Genomic DNA, 18998 nt, shown 5'->3' on the forward strand with positions numbered 1-18998 from the left:
ACAAACCTTCCACTTTTGCCTCTACAGCCACAGTACATGAGAGCGAGTAGCAGAGTTGTGCTTTACTTCAACGGGGTGGCTATGTTTTGCTATTCCAGCAATAGTTCTTGGTCAGGATGATTTGTATTATTCTCCTTACCTTTCAGACCACCGAGAGAGGTCAGTGAATCATGCTACGGTTTTTACAGAGCGCTTTATTGTATATGTCAGATGCTAGACAGTGCAGAACATTCAGTTATTTTCTTTGACAGCTGCGGCAAAACTGAATTATATTTAGAGAGTTGCATGAAAAAGGTAATCCTTGTAGTCATTTGAAATAATACTTTGGCTTACTCACTGCTTTTTATGCTTTCATGATCTCTTTGCATATCTACTTAAAAAGTACAGAAGAGTTAAACAGGAGTTCATGTGTTTTATTTGTTAAACCAACACTGATACAGGTACTGATACATATTAATTCTGCTGGAAAGGTTTGTTTGCATCGCCCCGGATAACGTAAACACCTGATCCAAATCTCAGTTTCTGTACTTTCCTGTCATCTGTGTTAATCTGACATCTCTACTCTGAGAAAAATATAATCCTGGATGTATAACAAGCTTTGTAAAAACTCAAATGTTGCAAAGTTCCACCCTGGGATTTCAATTATCAATAGATGCTTCTGGACTGAATTGGTAAATAAACAACTTCAAAGGTTTAAATAGAAAAATATACATAAATCTGCATCGTAAATGGTAATCTCACAATCACATGCTATGTGTGGATATGTGTTACCTAATACCATGAATAAAGAAATGTGGCGTGCTAATATGTTGAAATATAGTAGTTAAATTAGATGCCTTTTGTAGAACAACTACACAGTAGTTAAAAATATTTTTTTATAAAAACTAACTCAACCACCATTGGTAATTGAAACGTAAATTTTAAATGCATGCTAGCATGACCAAATGTATGCATTTAGTGCTAAATGAAATGCAAGGTAAATGATAGAGTGAAGGCGTGAACAGTGGATAAGTTTGAACAGTGGATGAATTATGTTTGTATTAATATTAGGAAAATTCCTACACTGGGTATTGCCTTTTCTGTAGAAAGTTGAAGTCAAGTTGCATATATTGCAAAATGCAATATATCAACAACTTATTAACTTTATTTACCACTACCAAGTGATATTGGTGGGCATCGTTGTTTGTCCAAAAAATGGGTCCAAATCTACTGAATGTAATATTTTGTTGCTTTGTATTTAAAGTATCATTGTATAATTCTAATCATTGTGTGTTGCTAGGTCTATAGGATGTTGAAATGACAAACACAGATGATGAAGGACATACTATTTTATGAGAACTGCAATGAAACAGAAATATTGGGTTTTTGTACGTGTGATACCTAATCTTTGTAGCAAAAAGAAATGACTAGAACTACATCCCCCAGCTGCCTCTGCTTCATGCCTATGCCTGTTTGTATTAAGGGGCTTGACATTCCTTCTGCTCCATATCTCACATTGGCTGAATTATTCATGCCTCACAATAACGGCATGAACCACAGCAATATAGCGGTTCTTTGAAAAGCAGGGGAGAGAAAAAGAAATCAGGGCATCCAGTTTTATGCTTTCCTAATGATAATGAAGCATTTCCCGAACATGCAAGAAAGATTTATGAATAAGGGGTGGATAAATGCATTCATCTTGGTGTGCTGGTTTAATTTAAATATAAAAATCATTGTGAATGTTAATGATTCTTGAGGCAACAAACAGGGGAGTTTCAAACAGAGAATGAAGGACTCTGCAAGGCATTTGGAAGATCTGTTTTAAAAAGAATCCCGCCACAAACCCAATACTTTTTATGTTGTTTTTTGTTTATTTCTAAATTTTGTTTGTAAGATATCTGTTCTGGAAGAAAACAAACAAAAAAACATATCTGAGCTCTAATAGAACAGCTGGATTGGTAATGTCAGCTACAATATCAGATATGGGGACAACTCTTCTCAGCCCAATCACAAACCTGTGGTTTAGCTCCTCTCCAGTATGATGTACATTATGATTCCTCATGAACACAATAACTCTCATTCAGACTTTGCCTTTGGCAAGCAACGCAACAGTAATTAGGGGCGTGCTGCTACCAAGTACAACTTTCAACACATAAAGTGCATTATTTGCCACATTAGTTCTGCATGGACTTTATGCCAATACTAGGTTTGCTATATTAATCACAAGAATAGATAGTGAATGAATATAGTTTAACACTGATCACAGTTATCAATCTAAGATTTAGATGTGTATATCTTATAGGTTTAATTTGGTGTCTACATTGTTTTATTTGGTGTACAAATGTTTGAATATAGGACAAATATACTTAATGTGAATACCCTATCTGAATACCAGACACACAAAATGTTACTACTCATTTCATGTTATAAGTTTCCCCAACTCTCAACGGTCTTGACCATTTCCAGCTAGTGGTTTTCCGTTTCTGATTGCAATTGAATGAGGCTGTCCATACATTGAAAACGATATGCTGTGCCGGTTCACCATGTTTAGGCAGTCTAATGCTGTGGACGTTGATTAATATCACATCCTTTTTTTTAGAATATCAAACTTTTTGTCATATACAAGATTACTTATTACTTTCTATTTTGTAAAGCCCTAAAGACAACCAAGGACCTGAGAACCTCCAGTCATTCAACAGGCCACACTTGAGTGAAATCCACTTTGAACATTTCAGAATCTGAAAGTGGATATTTATTTTGACTAGATGTTGGTAAACTATTGGCTCGTCTAGAACTTCTCCACATCACTGTAGCTTGGTTTATAGTTGGTGCTTTCTGTACTCACAAACATACTCATGGTGTATACTGCTGCTTCCATCGAAGAGCTTGCCTGTAGGACAGCTTATGGGTTCTGGCAGACCATAATATGAACTCCATTAAGCATGAGTAATGTTTGAACTCAAGTCTCGGGACTTGCACACGTTTCTTGGGAACGCCATTTGTCTTTTCATTCCAGTTAGTTTTTCCATGTTTTCAAAGCGCCCCAACCTCCACAACCCCCTTCCCGGTAATTCCTCCTCCTTTGAGGTTTCCCACAGGGGAGGGGGGGGGGGGGGGGGTAGACAGTGGCTGTGTCCGAGCCCCCTGTCTGAGTCACCCTCTAAAGCCAAGAGGAGAGGCTGGACCTGGCCGGGTCAGAGCTCAGAGAGAGTCTACTGGTCCTACTCCTCGCTCTCCTCCTCGTCGCCCTTGCTGCCCTTGCTCCAGCGCTGGAAGCAGTGCACCGTGGAGGCCAGGAAGAAGCTGGTCATGATGGCCACCACCGACACGGAGATCCCCGAGAAGATGATGATGAGGAGGTCGGTCAGGGTGAGGGTGGCCTGGCACTCCCTGAAGCTGTCGATGGAGAGCTGCGTCAGGGACACGCGCCGGCCGTCCATGGGAAGGGAGCACTCCATGCCCTCCACACCTGCAAGTAAGACATGATGGCATGGGTCAGAGGATCTTATGAGTTAGTCTACATATTGCAGAGCTTCTTCCGTTACTGTGAGTGCATGCTCTACCAGTTGAGATGCACTACAGCTATTGTGGGTTTGGTATTTGATGAGCAATGGATGTGTGCTTGTATTTGTCTGAGAAGATGAGAAGGTTGTGTTGTGTCGTATTACACAACCGGTGTGTTGTTCTCTCAAGTTTCCACAAACTTGTCCCACAATTACATTGTGTCATCTTCCATAACCAAATTGCCATCAATTGTAATTTTCTCCTCAGGATGCAATCCGTTCCCATGACATTCCTTGTCCCATCTGAAACTCCCTGTTAAGTCTAGGAAGAAAGACAGCTGGGTCAAGCGATTAGAGGTTAAATACAAGAAGCAGATGTAAAACGCTCCAAACAACAACCAATATGTTCCTAGAGACATGAACCGCCACAGGGGCACCTTGACCGGACACATTACGCAATTGATGAAAGCACAATAAATCAGCAAGCCTGGTTTCTCTGGAAGTCTTCCTGAGTGCAGGCTTTACTGACATCCTTCAAAATAAAAGCACAGTGACACTGGCTCATTAGATCTCAAGGGCACTTCTTATGATCCGGAAGCATGTTTTACATTATCATGGAAATGACGGATCAAGGGCAGGGAAAGTCATGAATGGTGAGCCCTCGAATAACAAGGGTGTGTTCAGTCACTGTACTGATGGCTCCTGGGTTAAATTATGATGGATATCAGCATTGCTTCTACAGAAAAAGGATTCACCAAATATATGCAACTATAACCCTACATCCAATTTAAACAGGCATTTAAATTTAAATGGAATATTTTTGATAGGATTAAAATATGGTTCAATTTGGATTTCAAGTCATTTTTTATTTATAAAGGTTGTCACAGTCTCTCAAAATCCCCTATTGCTAACCACTCTAAATTGCATGGAACGATTCCCCAATTGCAAGCACCTATTGCATTAGTTACCAAAGCCCATACAGTGGTAGGAGAAGCAATGGTTAAGTAACATTAAGTTATTATTAGTAATACGTTTAGTAAAATGTGCTGTGTGTATGCCTTCAAAAAACGAAAATCATGACATGACAATTCTCTTCCGATGGAATTACTGATAGTCATAAATTTTACATTCTTTAAAATAACAAAAAAAAAAATCACCATTGATATACAATGCTATCTATCTCTGGTGTCCAACACATTTTTCTCACACTCCTCTCTTCGCAAAAAAAATGAAGGAAAAAAAAACAACCGATTGCCTTGTCAGTGTGGGTGGAAACGTTCCATAGAAACAGCTCATACACATTCACACAAACCCAGGCAAGTGAGAGAAAGTGGGTGAGAAAGAGGGAGAGAGTAAGTGAGACAGCCAGTGAGAGAGAGAGAGAGAGAGAGAGAGAGAGAGAGAGAGACAGCCAGTGAGAGAGAGAGAGAGAGAGAGAGAGAGAGAGAGAGAGAGAGAGAGAGAGAGAGAGAGAGAGAGAGAGAGAGAGAGAGAGAGAGAGAGAGAGAGAGAGAGAGAGAGAGAGAGAGAGAGAGGTGGAAGACAGAAAATGCAGCAGCAGAATATCCTTCCAATCTTTGTTCAATAGTCAGCACATCTGAACACACTTTCAGAACTCAACAGGGTTTAAGCTTGTGATCAACCCAATGCAAATGTGCGTCATTTCCTAGATGCTAGGGAGTTACTGGAACTAACCATAGCAGCACATTTTGAAATATGATTTGTTTGTTATCACCCTCAGGAGGTAAAGATGGGACCATGATTATTCATGAAGTTTGTTTAGGTCTGTGGGCTCAGTGTTTGATTCCCCAGATTCAGCCTCATTAGACTCATAAACAAACTCAGTTCAATTTGTATGTTTCTTTATAAAATATCTTTTGACTGATCACCGCCATCGTGTTATCATTCAGGCGACGGATGTGAGCGTCAGTCTGTGTTTTGTCGTGACGATGATCTTTGCGGGGCTCCAGGAAGGTTGCAGGCGTTGGTTGTCGTTATTGATGTACAATAAGAAGGAGCTGACCATGTGTCAAGGTCAGATCTCAATCTGGAGAGCCGACAGATAACCGTTAAAGCTTACATCAGTCTAGTGGTTCAGGGTCTTTGACCCCAAGCTGAGTTCCAATCTCAACATGGGCACTCTTTTACCGGTAAGCACACCGAGGAAGATGTGTTGCCCCTACCTCCTCATTAATTTAATGCAAGTCACTTTGGACGACCAGCGTTGGATATATAGTAAATCCGTCAACCGCCCGGTGACACCTGCTTTCTATCAACCTCCATAGATACAGCTTGATGGAACCGAGGTGTCATGGGGATGAATTGAACTGCCATTTTGTCATTTTTTACAAAACCTACATAGGCTACTCTCCATCGTGTTCTAAAACATCAACTTGTGGTAATTAAACCCACCACTTAGTGAGCGGAGGCTTCAGGGCTGTGTCCGGGACAGATGGACACTATTTATAATCCCACTGTACCCACAGCCAAGTTGCGCTCCACCTTGGAGATTTGTACCCTTGTTGGCCCCTTACCTGTCGCAGTGAGGTGATGAATAGCGTTAGGAAGCAGAGTTTGCTCTGTGAATATACAGCCCCTTCTGGAGCCATTCGTCTCTGGGCATTCATCAAGCTCAGAGTAGTATTGCTTGCTATTCAGTTATTTAGCAGACGCTTTCCAAGGCAACTTCCAGTGGATCCACATCCGTATCATTCCATATAGGTAGGGGGAAGGAGAGATGGGCATTGTGCTCAAGGAAGCTTACAGGTTAGGCTATGGACATTGGAGAGAAAATGCTGGACCTTTTGAACTGGGAGTCAAACCACATGGCTCTGTTACTTAATATTAGCTCTGTCAGGAATCACTCCTGCCATTAAACCGTTTATTGCATGAAATGGTAATGCAATTTTGGTTTTGCCTGAACTAGCTACACCCATTTAATGGGCCTGTGTTCAATGATATTATGAGGATTATTTTGACAATAACAATGGATATTTTCTGTCAAAAGCACCAATGTTGGTCAACCAACCATGATTGAACAACTCATTTAAAATAGACACAAATTATACATTAGTTAGTGACTTGCATCAATAAAATAAACCGTACTCGTGGCAAGTCACCCTTTGTTTTGCATAGCTCAGCACAACATAGAGATGAAGACTTCAGAAGTGAGTCCCTTAAAATCTCGGACTTAAAAGCTTCTGCTTAATCACATCCCTCCGTAGGGTGCAGGGGGTACATCCCTCTGCAGGGGTCACATCCTGCCGCCCGGTGGCTCCAAGACAAGCTGACGGATTGCGATCAGGAAGCCGTGCAGCCACGAGGGAGAGCCAGTCCCCGTGGCAACGCTATGGCCCTGTCTCCCGGACAGTGATTGATCCGTCCGGCCAAGTGTGACGGACTGGTATCGGACAGTTCTTTCTTTTCCACACCGCTCCTTTACCACTTCGCACTGGCTGTCCCTCCTGATTTATGAGTGGATTGATCCCTGGCAACCTCCCCCGTCTCCCCCATTCTTGGTAACACACGCACACACACAGCTCGGCATCATGTTAACGCTTGAAGGGTATGAGTTCCCCTCGTTTATGGCCCGGTCTTGACACGTCTCTCTCGTCTGTCTTTGTGAATCTACCAGGGGATTCATGTGAGTGACAGTAAGTTAGGGAAAAGTGCTTTCCCCGGCAGAATTGCCCGGGATGCGTATGCCACACACAGGGCCGTCCTCGACCTACTCAATGGAGAGGAAGGAACCGCTCTGAATGGAACGTGCTCACAAAGAGAGGGAGAGACGGCAAGATCATTTACTCACAATCACGGAGAGTCTGGATTGTTAGTCTGATGCATTGTGGGTCGGTCTGATGCATCGAATGCAAGCAGGAGCTGCAGGCGTAGGAGGAGGAACGTGTGAATGCACAATGTGACGAGCGTTCATGCGACAGTGTGTGTGTGTGTGTGTGTGTGTGTGTGTGTGTGTGTGTGTGTGTGTGTGTGTGTGTGTGTGTGTGTGTGTGTGTGTGTGTGTGTGTGTGTGTGTGTGTGTGTGTGTGTGGGGGGGTGAGGAATTATTCAGCAGGGATTTCCTCCCGCATGGAAACTTGGTGACATCATCGTTGCACAGGCGCACTCGAGGTGGCTTATCTGGAAAATCACAAGAAGCCACACACTGGATCCATGTAACCGCAGACAGTCACACAATCAGAAGAGGGTTTTAATACAGGGTAACCTGACCCGCCTGGTGGTCTTGTGCAGAGAAATGTCTGCATTTCCTCTCTGTCCCCATAGAAATATAAAAGGGTCGATAGAGGGGAGTTTTGTCAAGGCACCTTTCTCTGGCCTCAGCTGGATGGAGGACTTAATTTGCACTCACAAAGAAGCCAATTTCCTCCCGTAAAAGGTTGTGAAGTGGCTCTTTCTTTAAACAAAGATTGCACCCCTGTTCTATTTCTGACGTGAGGTGTAAGCCCAGGCTGCGGTCCTGCAGGTCTGTCTGTCAGTGGTTATCCGGTGTAATTTGGTCTACCGTTTGCCACTCTGTGTTCCCCTGCCAACACTCTCTCACTTCCCAACTTTAAATAAACATTAAACCAGGCCAGGGTAAAAGAAGCACTCGTAAATTGGAGCAGATATTTTTCCCTCCCGTCACATCGGCTCTGGGTGGCAGAGACGGGGAGCGAATGCGTCGGGTTTGCAGTGGCCCCGGCGGATCACATTGGCAGCCACGGAACTGCTAGCGCAGTGTGGCTAACAGGTCTCACCTGGGAACCAGAGCCCTGTGTAGGGGAACAGACTGACCCAGCTGCAGGCTCTGCTCTATAGGGGAGCTGCACGGTCCTGACTAGTGTTGATGGCAGCCAAGACAAAGCCCCCAACCTCAGTGGAGTCTGGCTGGGTCGGATTACCTTGAGCTGGGCATAGATGTGCTGTGGAAAGGTGTTGCGCTGAATTATGGATGGTCTTTGTTCATGCTTAACCTAAGAGCACCGGAGACAGCGAGGGATCATGTTTACACTCATCCCCACATTCAAACATTTAGGAGCTGGACGGGCCGCAAGGAAGCAGAGGAGGAGTTCATCACGGAGACACTAACGATGATATGTCAATCACAAGGGGTTCTGGTGTAGCTCTTATCAAGAGATGATTACATTTGGCGCTGCGTTTATAGGTCTAATTACATTTTGGGCAATTTGTTTGCTTAAACTCTGCTGTATGATCACTGTAAGGCTGCCATCTGGACGCCTCTTCACCGGACGCCTCGGATCTCCAAGACGACGTCACTGTTCTGGTCCCCCCGGTGATGGGTGCGTTTGCTTTAATCCCAAGAATAATAGGTTTTAGGGTTCAGAACCCCCCAGGCAGCCTGCAGGCATACAGTAATCAAAGTTGTTAACACAAATGTGTGCAGCGCTGTCAACTCCCGAGCCACCAGGGAAATCAGACGTGAGAATGGAATGGGAATACGGTGTACCACGTGCGTACCACAGCTGTTCTGCACGGCGGGCAACCTCAAGATGATTTTCCAAAATAAACCAGAATAAATGTCCGCTGTTCTGCCCTCCATAACATGTTGACATGGCTCGAGGTACGACGGCGTTTTGTCTGGCCGTTGTGACCTTTCCCAGTCTAGACACATTCTGGAGACGAGTTGCACAGTGGTACTGTATGTGTGTCATCAAATGTCATGTGTTTTCTCTTTACTTGTGTTGTTCCAAATTAAGAAGCTTATCAAAGTGGGCTTACTTCCCTAATGAGCAGCCATCTGTTTATGCATAATCACTTGTAATACAGTATTCCCAGAATAGTCCATGATATACCCCCCCCCACCCAGAGGCTAGTCATTAAGTTAATTAAATGATAGGGCTGTGTGAGCCCGCTATATTCTTGAAGCCAAATCAATAACGGTGAAGCTTATCGCGTTGTGTTTGTTAATAAGGGATATGTCCCCTCCATCCTCACCACAGTCTACTGCCCAAAACATCCCCCCTTTGTTAAAGGTTGTGTACGATTTATGAGAATACTGCCAACTACTGGCAATGAAGAGGAACTACACCAACACAGGAAACGCTCATGTCATCATTATGCTATTTACCCTTCTGGGAGCTTCTCCAGAAAGAAGGATTTCTATATTCGCCGCATCAGTACGAATTCATGGGAATCTGAGATTGTCGGTTCCCAGATACAACGGTTAGAGTAAACTCCTGATTTGGCAGCAAATCAGTATAGTTACAAAGATTTAAATGAAAATATTAATTGCCTCATGCTTAATTTTGATATAGGAAACTGTAGATTTAGCGCACTGAAGCTATGCATGTTACATATTTAATACAGTCTAATTATGCTCTTTGGACTTAGAACTGGATGGATTAGTTTCTCCATTCACTTGCATTATCTACAATGTTGAGGCCGTTTGCACCTCCTTTCTTATTCATGTATTACCAAAATATATCGAGTATATGCTCCCAAGAATATATAGCTCTCAAAGTGCCTCCAGTCACCGTCACCATATATCACCATGACAACCTCTGGAATATCGCTTGTGTGGATTCTCTCTGACGCAATCATGTTTTCTGTGTGTGAATGATGTCTTTAAGTGCCGACCACAAAGGTCTGCTTTACACAGTCAACCCATCAGAGTCCCAGTAAACTTTGTCGGCAAAATGACGATATGTCATTCCTGAGACTGAGCCTGAAAATACCTTTGCTTGCTGAAACTATCTCCTCACACACTTATTTAAAGCTGAATACATCAGTAGCTCTGAGTCATAGTTAGGATTCTGCTATCCATGAACAGCTGATTAAAGAGAATATGAAACAGCCACCAGAAGATGAATTGTCGCTTCGCTCTTGCTATTTAGGATTCGATTGGGGATGGTTGGAGTACAGACTTCATCCTGTTTACTTTCAGAACCCAAATGGGTTTTTTATTGACTACAATATTATTCCTCCTCTGCTACAATTCTCCTCCAAAAGTCCTTTTGGAGGATGTGTAGGTGATTGATTAATGGATAATGAATAGATGAGTATAATACATATTTGGGGATTAAAGTAAAGGTAGTTATTAATGCCATGTTGTCTTTAAAGTACACCGTAGATCAACATTGTGGTGGGGTTGAAGAAGGAGTAAATGTCACTGATGTTGATACTCTTCTAAAAAATGTTTGGGTGAGAGAAAATGGAGCCCTATAGAAAAGAGGTCCCTGTACTCTCCAGTGGTATTGATCATTCTTCTTTAGCCACACACAAGCAGCATAAAGCTAAGTGCACTCTCTGGTGCAGGCTAAGCATTTTGTGAGTGGAGAACCTGCACCTAGAAGTATAGCTAGGTGTTGGCTGCATCCAAAGCGAGGCTCATGAGGTGGAGACCAGGGGCCTCATGTATAAAACTTGCTTATGCACAAAAAAGCTGCGTAAGCAACTTCTCACGCAAACGTTCGGATGTACAAAAACTGACTTGACGTGAGAAAGTGCGGTTCTCCACGCAAACTAAATGCCTGGCTTACGCACATTTCTGCTGCATTTTGTCAGTTGGCGGCACATAGAGGCAAATCAGCGCAACAACATTAGGCCTACTCGATCAAGAGTCATGAAGTAATATTGCAATATGAGGCTAGTTCAAAGTGGATTTGAACGTCGGGATGCGTGATCTTAAATGCACTTCAATCATGCGTTATTGTTGTCGAGACGCATAATGTGACACTGTTGTTAAACAGACCCTTAAAACTACATTGTCAATATTGGAATTAAAAGGAAGCCCCAGCAATATTATTGTCAGTGATGGCTTGTTTATTAAACATTACATATTTCTGGACCATGCATGACATCTGGGCTAATTGATCTCTCTTCACGCATTTGTTTCTTGACTGCAATATTATTAGGCCTATGTGATGTTGAGTGGAGTAAGCACAAGCCATTGTTACTTAAAATCAATCCATCAATCCACCAGTCCAATTTCGAATTATGTACATATTATTGACACCTTGGGTGTATGGGAACAACCTATCGTCAGCATGCATCCAAGAATATAAAAGTATGCGCAAAATGTTGCTATAATCGATGTGTGTGTGTGTGTGCGTGCGTGCGTGTGTGTGTGCAGTGTTGGCCTTGTTAGAAGATATTCAAAATTAACGGGTATTCTGCAACTATTATGATTTTTTGGCTCATAATGATGACTGGCTTATCAGCCGATTCGGATTCCCAGGAGCTATCCTCTTGGAACTATGTATTTCTCCTAACGAGGGCACTACTGCAGGCCTATTTAAACTAATTAGCATATTAAATGAGGGAGGAGACTGGGCGGAGAGTCGGGCTCGTGCATGTGTGCTCAATTTCACGTTAATTGGGATGTACAGAGAGAATCTGCGTGAAATCGTGCTTACGCAAGGATTGATACATCCAGATTATTTTGTGCGCAGCAGCTTTACAGATTTTGGCGTCCACAAAGTTTTAGTCAGAAATCCACGCAAGTCTTAGTACATGAGGCCCCAGCATGTTGTTCCTCTAATGTCCTTCAGGTGGGTCATGGTAGGTGGATGCAAAATTATCATGAGCAGCTTTCAACAGGAAGAACTATCACTCCATTCTCATAAAACAAAGCCAGCAGTTTATGTTGTTTCCGTTGTTGGTTGCAAAGAATGGCGAATCTACATAGAAGGCAAATCTACACCCATTCTTTGTAAACCAATGGGTGATGCTATTTATATCCTAGTTAGACGCATGCTGAACTAGACACAAACTACACTCAAGTCAAGTCAAACATCTCTAACTGACAATAATCTTGTCAGTTGGCGCCTGCCCTGTCGGCGACTCGCTACCAGCAGTGTGGAAGTGTCTGTCTGTGTCTTGTTTTTACCGTTGTGTCACTGGTTTTGAACGCAGGAATCACACGCAATATGTTGGGATTTAAAGTGCACACGTTTGGAGTTATGTGGCTAGTTATATGGAGTGGATTTATTTATAAGGTAGTGTTTACCGTGATCTGACAGGACAGAGACCCTGTGAATTCAGGCAAGAAATCGGGGGGAGGTGTTTGCATGTACGTGAACAAACAATGGTGTCACCCTGGACACATCACCGAAAAGCGGAGTGGTGTGTGTGACCAAAACATTGAATTGCTGGCGGTGAGTTGTAGACCTTACTACCTCCATCGTGAATTCTCCAATGTCATTGTCATTCTGGTGTATATCCCACCATCTGCCAATGCCAAACTGGCGACTGACATGATAGCAAGAGTAGCTCACGAACTGCAGAGCCACACTCCGGACGCTCTCGTGATGATCAGTGGCGATTTTAACCAGTGTACCCTCTCTGCCTCACTTCCATCGTTCAGACAGTTTGTAAATTGCCCCACGAGATGTGGCAAGACTATTGACTTATTTTATGCCAATATTAAAGACAGTTACACGTCCACTGCCCTCCCTCCACTCAGCAGGTCGGACCATAACCTGGTGCTCCTTTCATCCAAATACACCACCTTGGCCCGTAAACAGCCTATACCAACAAAGTCAGTGCCTGTTTGGTCGAAGGAGGTTTACGAGGACTTACAGGAGTGTTTTGATTGTACGGACTGGTCTGTGTTTTATGAGGAAGACCCCAATGGGGCTGATGTTGTGGTTGATCGTTTTACTGACTATGTTAATTTCTGCTCTGACTTGATCATCCCGTGTAAAACGATCAAAGTATTTCCAAACAATAAGCCTTGGGTTTCGCAATAAATGAAAAGAAAGCTGGCCAGGTTACTAGTAGTCTGAAAGAAGGTACATTTACACCTGATGAGGCTAACCAATTCTATGCCAGATTTGACTCTACTGTTAACTCAGATGTTCACTCACCTACACAGTCCATTATGTCCTTAGAGGAAGATGGGAGTGGTCATTTCCCCTGCCCCCCAATAGCTATCACTGTTGAGGAGGTATGCTCTCAGCTTAGGAGGCTTAAGGTAAATAAGGCCCCTGGCCCAGATGGGATCATGCTGCGTGTTCTCAAAGTATGTGCTGATCAGCTGTGTGGGGTGCTTCATTATTTTTATACCTTGTCTCTGTCTGTGTCCAAAATCCCAGCAATCTGGAAAACATCTTGTATTGTGCCAGTGCCAAAAAAACCTAATGCTAAGGCATTAAAAGACCTCAGACCTATTGCCTTAACATCACATGTGATCAAATGTTTTGAGAGGACTGTGCTGGGACACCTAAGGGCACAGGTCAGTGCCTTTCAGGACCCACTTCAGTTTGCGTATAGGGGGGGTGTAGGTACAGATGATGCACTACTTTACTTGTTGCACAAAGTGCAGCAGTCATCTAGAGCTGACTGCTGCATCTGTTAGAATAATGTTTTTTTGATTTTTCGAGTGCTTTTAATACTACAGCCAAACATTTTAGCTAAAAAGCTTCTTGGTTTTAATCTTCATACATCTACTGTTGCATGGATCACAGACTACCTCACAAGCAGACCTCAATATGTAAGGGTTCATGATGATCGGTTCATGAAGGGTTCATGACCAAGTCTGAGATAATCACCACCAACATAGGATCACCACAGGGTACAGTTCTATCTCCCTTTTTATTTACACTTTATACTTCTGACTGCAGACATAGTAGTGCCTCTTGTCACTTACAGAAGTTTTCTGATGACTCTGCATTAGTATGCTATATTAATGCAAATCCTATTTTATTGCTGTTCAATCAATCAATAATCAAACATGGAGCAGTGACAGAAATACAATCTGTTAAACAAATAGAAGAATACTTTATACATACCCAAGAGGAAATCTAATATATATTAACTATAGCTACTAGGAATGTTAGCTCTAGCAGTTATAATGTAGTTACTGTCTTGGCTTTGGATACATTTATACCAGTAATGGCCTAAAACATATCTGGTCCCAGTCATTCTATTGTTCTACCGCAGGTTTATTGTAGTTGTAAAGCAATTTAGTTTATTACAACACCATTATTTTGGTTGAGCTTGAAGATCCCACTCTGTATGATAGCCATTCAATTCTACAAAGCATGTATGTTAATATCCACTGATCCATTCTAATTGTACATTAATCCATTTTTAAGTTGACTATCTTGGAAATGGCAGGCAAATACAGGCGCACAATCTACTTCTACTTATATTCTACACTACACTATATAGTTAAAATAACACTCAACCACGTCCATGTATCAAACCATCTCCCTTGTGTTATGCAGAGTTCATGTTTGACTTCATGTCATGACAGTATTTTAGTTTTTTGCCACAGGCCTTCATTCCGGGAAGCTAGTTTGGTACGGCTTCACAAAAGACGAAGATGACATTGTGGTTATTTAAGGCTCTGGACAGAGAGAGAATCACATCTGACTGCAGCGATTGCTCTGCTGCCTTCCTCTGACCGATCTCATTTGCATTGTCTCCTTGTCCGGAACAATGATTCTCTCTTCTGTCTAGTTCCTGCTACCGGCCTTGTTAACATCTCTAATGCTCTTCGGACACCTGTGATGGAGAAGCCATTGACAATAACAAAAGTAAGCAGAGCATCAACAAAAACACTAACAAAACCAACCCACCTAATGCTGAACCTTCAGCCAATGATTCAGTCTTTTGGATTCAGACCTCGTCGGAGCGGAGGGGAGGCTGGGGGGTACGGGGGGGGGGGGGGGGTACTGTCTTCAGTATCAGGCTCGCTTCTCTCCAGGTCATAAAAAGCGAAACAAGCCGCTGATTGGAGTCCAAGAGGCGTATACGAGGAGAAATACACATTACCGGTCCACTTTGAGTCCACATATAGCGTGCCGCCGCTCGACAGACCTTTCAGGAGCTGGGCCGGCGTCCCCTGGCTCCTGAATGGCTGTTTGATGTCTGTTTGGCGGCGCCGTAGAGGCGATTCATTACGCCACACAGAGGCAGACAGTGCACGTGCACCGCGCACGTGTGCAGGTGCACGTGTAGGAGAGGCAGGGGGTGGGAGAGCTATCCGATGTTGCACGGCGTGACATCATCTCATCTTTGGTCTTACCTAGGCTGCAAACCGCCCCAGAAGCCAGCGTTGGAAGGGGAGGGGTGTGTGCTAACCTCTATGTATGTGCTGTTGCCCATATTGAGTGTCTGTATGGATTTGAGCCACTAGATCACTTCTGACACGTGTACGTGTGTGAAGCATCCATTGTGCTCTCCGTATCCAGGGGGGACAACGGCGATCGGGTCCCTCTCCATCACCTATTAAACGGATGCGATGAGGGGCGTAATCCTGTCACACGGCCTGGTGAATCATACTTCAAGACGTTGAACAATATGGTGGTGTTTCCAATCTCACGCACATATGAAGGGCAAACGGTTAATGTCCATGTTTTTATACCCAGTTCAATGTCACCAAGAATGACCTTGGCTGTAGCTATGGATACCGAGTCACCTCAACCCCCTCTGACGTTTGACCCTCTCCCTGCCCTTTTCCAGTTTTTAATCAGAAATGCATTTCATTTCAGCACTTGGTCATCATGCCATGGTTAGCTCTTAGCATGGTGTTAGCCTTTAGCATGGCGCTAACCTTTGAGCCACAGTGTTAGCCTTTAGCATGGCGCTAACCGTTGTGGCACAGTGTTAGCCTTTTGCATGACTCAGCCATGGTATCCCGTCTGGTGTTCCAAAACAGAGTGATGGTCCCAGTCAGCACTGTCTCTGGTGCGGTCGGCAGGGCTGTTTACTTCCACACTTCACGCCCCCCCGGCCGCCTGCTGCTCGTACCCGCTGACGCGCACGCCGCCCGTGGCCCCGGCTGTTATCAATAACAGATGACCTTGAGAAGGGGCGCCTCTCGTTTTATATAAAATGAGTGTCTGTTCCTGAGAGCACCTTCAAATAAACATGGCCTTGGTGGATACGAGGTAGCCGGGGGTATTTAATTCGTCATGGAATATCATTGGGGATTTCCTCTTAACACTAAAGTAGGGGGACATAAATATTACCAATAACAGTCGTTCCTAAACATGTTCCAAGTCTGGGGATAAAAATAGATCATGGCATAATGACTCCTGGCCTGAAATGTAGATTTGCTAATCTCCATGTGAGCAGATTTTGTGTGTGCACTGTGCAATGTTCTGGTAGAAAACACACAGTATGTTAGGGAGGATATTGTGTAGAATGACCTCACAGGAATCGACTATTAAGTTCCTTTCCAGAGTACACTCCCTCACGGATAATGTAATTCCCCTGGGAAGTCTGCATGTCAGAGGCACCACACCTTTTGCAGACAGACACACACCACAGACACTCTGCACGCACACACATACAAATATAGACACAAAAACACTCCATTCTCTTACCTAACTCCTCCCCGCGGGCTGAATGTGTATGCTAGACCTGCCGAGAGAGAGAGAGAGAGAGAGAGAGAGAGAGAGAGAGAGAGAGAGAGAGAGAGAGAGAGAGAGAGAGAGAGAGAGAGAGAGAGAGAGAGAGAGAGAGAGAGAGAGAGAGAGAGAGAGAGAGAGAGAGACTCTCTCGATGTCAGGAGCCCATGAGTCTGGACTTGTTGTATTTGATTACCGCTGTTCTCAAAGCGTATCCCACGATAGAGATAAATGCATTGACCTCCTGTCAGTGACTACGGTGCCAGAGGTAGAAGGCATGCACATCTGTACAACAAGGTGTCCGCTGTATTATAAAGGTCAAATACGTACAGGTTGTTCTATTGATCTGCTGAGAGGGAGATACATCTCCATTGAGACTTGATGGGGCCATAGTTGAGAACATAAAACCTGCTCTACCGTTTCAAATGAAGAACCGCGGGAAAACTGAGCAGCACATGCACACAAAGGCTGTTTGAATATCAGACCATTCTCCATCTTGGAGAATAAAAAAGTGCTTGTTTATTTCCTTCCTTGTTATTCTCTCATGCAGTGTGTCGTTTCCACACTGTAAGCAATGGGGGTGGAGAAAAGCCAGATCCAGATTTAGACTGGAGAGAGGAGGAGGAGGAGGAGGAGGAGGAGGAGAGGGTTAGAAGGGGTTCCCTGTCCTTCAGAGTGACAAAAACAAACGGAATGCCGCGTTGCGTGGATCGGTTTACTCTCGCTGGAAGAATCACCACCACCTCCCACAGAGGAATAGTTTTTGTAAAACGCAGAATGTTTCGCCCCACAATTTGTTAGTAATTCCGGGGGAGTTAAGTCATTGAAACGTTGGACGTCCAGCTTAAAGGTCCTTGGCTCCATACCCCCAATGTCCACAGCATAACGCCCCCCATCAGTACCTTAACAACAAACATCTCACAAACTCCCTGAGAGACACCTTCACACATCTAGCACCACCCAACAGCACCTTAATGACAAACATCTCACAAACTCCCTAAGAGACACCTTCACACACCCAGCACCCAACAGCACCACAGAACGGAGACTCACCATTGGGCAGCTTCTGGCTGTTCTCCATCAGCCAGGCGAACAGGTTGGCAAAGTTACAGTTGCACACCCATGGGTTCCCCTCCAGCCGCACCAGGCGCAGCGAGGGCAGCTGGCTGAGTGCGCCCACCTGCAGCGTGGACAGGGCGTTGCGCTCCAGCTCCAGCTCCCGGAGGGACGTCAGGCCCAGGAAGGCGTCCTCATTGACGGCGCTCAGGTACGGGTTGTTCCCCAGACGCAGCTTGATCAGCGAGCGGGACTCGCCGAAGGTGCCCTTGGGGATCTCCGTCAGGTTGTTGCTGCCCAGGTCCAGGAACACCAGGCGGGACGAGGTGCTGAGCGTGCCCACCTCGATGTGCGACAGGGTGTTGTTCCGCATGTCCAGGTACACCAGGTCCGAGTACAGCACCAGGAAGTCCGAGGGGATCCGCGGGATCCAGTTGTCGGACAGCAGCAGCCGCCGCACGTCCAGGGGGATGCCCTCGGGCAGGCGAGTGAGACCCCGGGCGCTGCAGTCCACCGTGTGGGGGTCCGGGCACAGGCAGGTGGCGGGGCAGTTCTCCCCTCGGCTGGGCGGCGGCGCGCGGGACAGGAGGAGGGCCAGGGTGAGCTGGAGCCAGCAGACACATGGCGACATGGTCATAGGGCGGAATGAGGTGGGAGAGGCAGAGGCGCTGGGGGTAAGGAACGCCCGGAGGGAGGGAGGGAGGGAGGGAGGGAGGAGGAGGAGAGCGAGGGAGGGAGGGAGGGCGTGAGCTGAGAGTAATAAAGGAGGGTGAGGGTCAAAGGGCAGGGGACTAGGAGAGGGGAGGGGACGGGGTGAGTGAGAGGGGGAGGAGGAGAGGCATCAGTCCTCACAGAGGAGCATCATGCCGATGGAGGAGAGAGGATGGACGCGTTCGGGACGAGGGAGGCGAGCGAGCACCGGCTCGGATGGAAGAGAGACCAGCTGGGAACGTGGAGAGGAAGAGGAGAGGACAGCTGGAGAGAGAGAGGAGTCAGAGCTTCAGCAGAGCAGAGGAAGTGATGGAAAAACAGGCAAACTCTGGACACCGAAGAAAGACAGAGAGAGAGGGAGAGAGGGGGGGAGGGAGAGAGGAGTTAGAGGGGGGAGGGATGGGGGGGAGGGGGATTCCGTTCGTCCGTCACC

General features: G+C 45.1%; 1 protein-coding gene across 1 annotated transcript; it reads right to left on the minus strand.

Annotated features, from left to right (window-relative positions):
• Positions 1-397: 397 nt before the first annotated feature.
• lrrc38b (leucine rich repeat containing 38b) lies at positions 398-18485 on the minus strand (the record flags this gene model as incomplete). The annotated part of the gene is made up of 2 exons (XM_084464095.1): positions 398-3448; positions 17852-18485. 2 exons carry the CDS (start codon positions 18483-18485, stop codon positions 3201-3203), a joined length of 882 nt encoding a protein of 293 aa, XP_084320221.1. The 3' UTR covers positions 398-3200.
• Between the last annotated feature and the right edge of the window lie 513 nt (positions 18486-18998).

The sequence above is a fragment of the Micromesistius poutassou genome (genome assembly GCF_964030765.1).
Source record: "Micromesistius poutassou genome assembly, chromosome: 2".
In the NCBI taxonomy this organism is placed as follows: domain Eukaryota; kingdom Metazoa; phylum Chordata; class Actinopteri; order Gadiformes; family Gadidae; genus Micromesistius; species Micromesistius poutassou.